The sequence below is a fragment of the Miscanthus floridulus genome, chromosome 13 (genome assembly GCF_019320115.1).
Source record: "Miscanthus floridulus cultivar M001 chromosome 13, ASM1932011v1, whole genome shotgun sequence".
Taxonomy (NCBI): domain Eukaryota; kingdom Viridiplantae; phylum Streptophyta; class Magnoliopsida; order Poales; family Poaceae; genus Miscanthus; species Miscanthus floridulus.
In genome coordinates this window covers 10,049,314-10,053,447 of record NC_089592.1, presented here as the reverse complement: position 1 = coordinate 10,053,447, position 4,134 = coordinate 10,049,314, and the positions used below count along the sequence as shown (strand labels likewise).

General features: G+C 47.0%; 1 protein-coding gene across 1 annotated transcript; it reads left to right on the top strand.

Annotated features, from left to right (window-relative positions):
- Nucleotides 1-567: 567 nt before the first annotated feature.
- On the top strand, nucleotides 568-3,899 carry LOC136500542 (lysine histidine transporter 1-like). The gene is made up of 8 exons (XM_066495916.1): nucleotides 568-724; nucleotides 878-1,080; nucleotides 1,209-1,601; nucleotides 1,693-2,086; nucleotides 2,280-2,385; nucleotides 2,479-2,570; nucleotides 2,775-2,843; nucleotides 2,933-3,899. Exons 1-8 carry the CDS (start codon nucleotides 683-685, stop codon nucleotides 3,029-3,031), a joined length of 1,398 nt encoding a protein of 465 aa, XP_066352013.1. The 5' UTR covers nucleotides 568-682; the 3' UTR covers nucleotides 3,032-3,899.
- Nucleotides 3,900-4,134: the final 235 nt, after the last annotated feature.

The following is a 4,134-nucleotide window of genomic DNA, read 5'->3' as shown; positions in this document are numbered from 1 at the left end:
GACTTGCCTGCAGTCGGAAGTCTCCTTGCAAATTCGCATGCAAACCAGCACGGTATAACAATGTACAAGGTACAGTGGCATTGACTATTTCATTCACCGCAACTCATTCGGTACGAGCTTGAACCTTGATGAAGGAGGAGACTGGCAAGACAGGCCGATTTCAGCATGATTGACGTTAGCAAGTCATGAGTTAATAATAACAAGACGTGTTTTGACTTGAATCTCCGGGTACAATATGAAACGGAACGTCTGACCAGATCTCCGCGCCTCAGCCACACAAATTCCCTCTCCTATTTGAGTTATTATTTCCAAATTCCGCTCCTATTTGCGACGTTTCATCATGTAGGTAAGCTCTACGAAATTTGCCGAGGAAACGAAGATACTGCTTGAAAACTGAGCTACCTAGATTGACCACGTGATAGGCATGTCCGCGCTCAACCGGACCATCCGATGGATGGAGTGGCTGACTGAGCTCTCCGGGTCGTCCACGGCAACTGCATCAGCTGAGCTGGAGTCGCCTGTCACCTCGCTTTCACTTGCAATTATAAAAACAAATAACACTTCAACTCTCTGCTACCTCCTCCTGCTCTGATCTCTCTCTCACTCTCTCCATTGCTAGCTCAAGGCTCCCTGGCAGGCGGCCATCGTCGTCGAGCTGAGGACTGAGGCGCGCCGTCCGGCCATGGAGATGCAGCCACAGCTCGGCGACTATTCTCCGGACAAGGTGCGTCCAACACGACTCAATTTGCCAAGATATATATCTGCAAAGATATGATCCTTGCCACAAAGATTTGTAGATGAAGCAAGGTAGATAGAAGTCGAGATCGACCTGCTTGTCTCTTGCTTGGTGATGACTGATGAAACAAACTCTCTGCAGCTCGCCAGCCTCCCTCTGACACCCATAGCGCGCCCGGACTCGCAGGAAGGCCGGTGGCCCGCGCAGGAGAAGGACATCGACAACTGGCTTCCCATCAACGCGAGGAGGAACGCCAAGTGGTGGTACTCCGCCTTCCACAATGTCACCGCCATGGTCGGCGCCGGCGTGCTCGGCCTTCCCTACGCCATGTCCGAGCTCGGCTGGTACGTACGTGATTCCATGAACATATCTACCTTCCATGGTGATCGTGCTCTGAATTCTCATCGCTTCAGTCATCGATGTTAACATGTTTCCTTGCCCGGTCAACTGACCGGCCACGTATGATTTGCAGGGAGGTTGGCATCGCGGTGCTGCTCCTCTCATGGATCATCACGCTGTACACGATGTGGCAGATGGTGGAGATGCACGAGATGGTGCCCGGCAAGCGCTTCGACCGGTACCACGAGCTCGGGCAGCACGCGTTCGGCGAGAAGCTAGGCCTGTGGATCGTCGTGCCGCAGCAGCTGGTGGTGGAGGTGGGGCTCAACATCGTGTACATGGTCACCGGCGGCCAGTCCCTGCAGAAGTTCCACGACGTGGTGTGCGACGATAAGTGCAAGAGCAAGGACATCAAGCTCACCTACTTCATCATGATCTTCGCCTCCTGCCACTTTGTCCTCTCCCAGCTCCCCAACTTCCAATCCATCTCCGGCGTCTCCCTCGCCGCCGCCGTCATGTCGCTTTGGTAGGCACTTCATCTCTTTCACTGTGCTTGTTATTATTTCGTTCTTCTCTACCGTCAAGATCACTGATATGCTGGCTTGGGCGCATGGCAGCTACTCGACAATCGCATGGATCGCGTCGGTGCAGAAGGGGAAGTCGGCGGACGTGCACTACGGCCTGCGCGCGACGACGCCGCCGGGGAAGGTGTTCGGCTTCTTCGGCGCGCTCGGGGACGTGGCGTTCGCGTACGCCGGGCACAACGTGGTGCTGGAGATCCAGGCCACCATCCCGTCGACGCCGGACAAGCCGTCCAAGAAGCCCATGTGGAAGGGCGTCGTCGTCGCCTACATCATCGTCGCCGTGTGCTACTTCCCTGCCGCGCTCGTCGGCTACTGGGCCTTCGGCAACGGCGTCGACGAGAACATCCTTGTCACCCTCAGGAAACCCAAGTGGCTCATCGCCCTCGCCAACATGATGGTTGTCGTTCATCTCATTGGCAGCTACCAGGTATGTATATCTATACAATATTTCTTCTCTAGATTATTTATGAAATATATAGTTAAAGATATCATATCCTAACATCTAATTCAAAAGATGCAAACATATAAAAAAATATACATAATGTCTGTTTTCCACAAGTCTTGGTGGTATGGAACTATCTATGGACGACAGTGATTGTGGTTGTTGGCGGTTGGCGCAGGTATATGCGATGCCGGTGTTTGACATGATAGAGACGGTGCTGGTCAGGAAGTTTGGATTCCGTCCAAGGCTGATGCTCCGTCTCATTGCCCGGAGTGTCTATGTCGGTAATGGCTCTATCTGAACTCTGAATCGAAGTCTTCAGTCTGAACTCAGAAGGTCTGAAAACCAGACTGATGAGATGCAACCTGTACGTGCAGGATTCACAATGTTCGTAGCCATCACCTTCCCGTTTTTCAGTGCATTGCTAAGCTTCTTTGGCGGATTTGCCTTCGCACCGACGACGTATTTTGTAAGCTCCCATTGATCCATTTACCTCCTTTTTTTTTTTTTGCTGCTACAATAGTTTCTTGCAATGTCTTAATCGTCAAGATTTACATTCTTGCTAATCCTACTCGACTAGTAACAAATCATATGATGAACCGTTAATAGGTATATATAATCAAGTGCAGAAATGTGACATGAGAGTTGACTGATTCATGCTTGTTTCTGGCAGCTTCCTTGTATCATGTGGCTCACAATATACAAACCCAAAACTTTCAGCATCTCATGGTTTACCAACTGGGTAAGAACAAGTGGATAATCCAAGACTATTTTTCTCCCTTCAGTACTTCTTAGTATAACCACTATATCTTTGTTGTCCACGTTCTTCAGATCTGCATTGTCCTAGGTGTTTTGCTGATGGTACTGTCACCGATCGGTGGACTTCGGCAGATCATCTTGAAAGCCAAGACATACCACTTCTACCAGTAAACATGAAATTCAACACAAAACCCAAGGTTTGTGTCATAGTTAACAAATGATTGACATGTCCCAAGTTTTGAATGGGACTTAATGTTTATCTCCATCTTGGCAAAAGAAAAACTTGATTTGGGTTATGCCTTACCAAGTTTTTGTCATGCAACAAGATGGCATGTGTCATATTCAAAGCTTTGTTCCTGCTCATGACGATATGTGATGTGTCGTTGTTGTTAACCTAGGAGTTTGTTTTGTGATACCATATACATGTGTATATCTTGTTTGTATATATTCTAGGAAAGAGAGAGCTTATTTGTGCATTATTAGGGAGAATGAGTGAGGTGGTTTGTATTTCTTTCATCCATAGTTCATTGATAGTTCCCAATTAATGTCACATTACAATTCAAACAACCTTTATGTATATTAGTCCATCAATCCATGCTTCTGAACAGGCCAATAGTTTCAAGAAACAATTGTAAGAAGTTCATGGGTAAATTTGAGGACCATAATTTTTGACATTGTTCTATTGTTCATATATATTTCAACGCAACACTCATGTTATTACCTTGTAATCTTTTTCGGTTGTGACAGGATTTACTTACCAATTGTTATGTATGTTTTTCCTTTCAATTCATAGTTTTCCTCATTAAGTATTGCACCTACGCTGCACGCACGACCTCATGGACATACATACACATCCTACCCTAATATATGCCTCCAAGGTACCAACCGCTTAAACCTTGAGATTGGCAAAGTGGTAGCACTCATTATGCACACAATCTTACCATTATATTTGAATTTCATACTAATACTATTGATTATATTTCATAACCCCGACATATTTCACTCTAGATTTGATTTTGTCTTACGGTGTATATTTGGGGGGGAAAACTAGCCCAATTTAGATAGAAGAAGACATGATTCCCTTGAAGTGGATTGAGCTCACGAAGGATAAGCCTAGCCATGCTCAATTGATCCATAGGCGATTGCCTATGGACTATGTGGGTCGGCTAGAACCCAACTTGGTCTTCACACACCCAAATCAACCAATCATCGGCTTAGGATGCTTAGGCACGAAGCAAGTGAGGTTTTGATAGTTTTATTCTGGAGACAAGTAG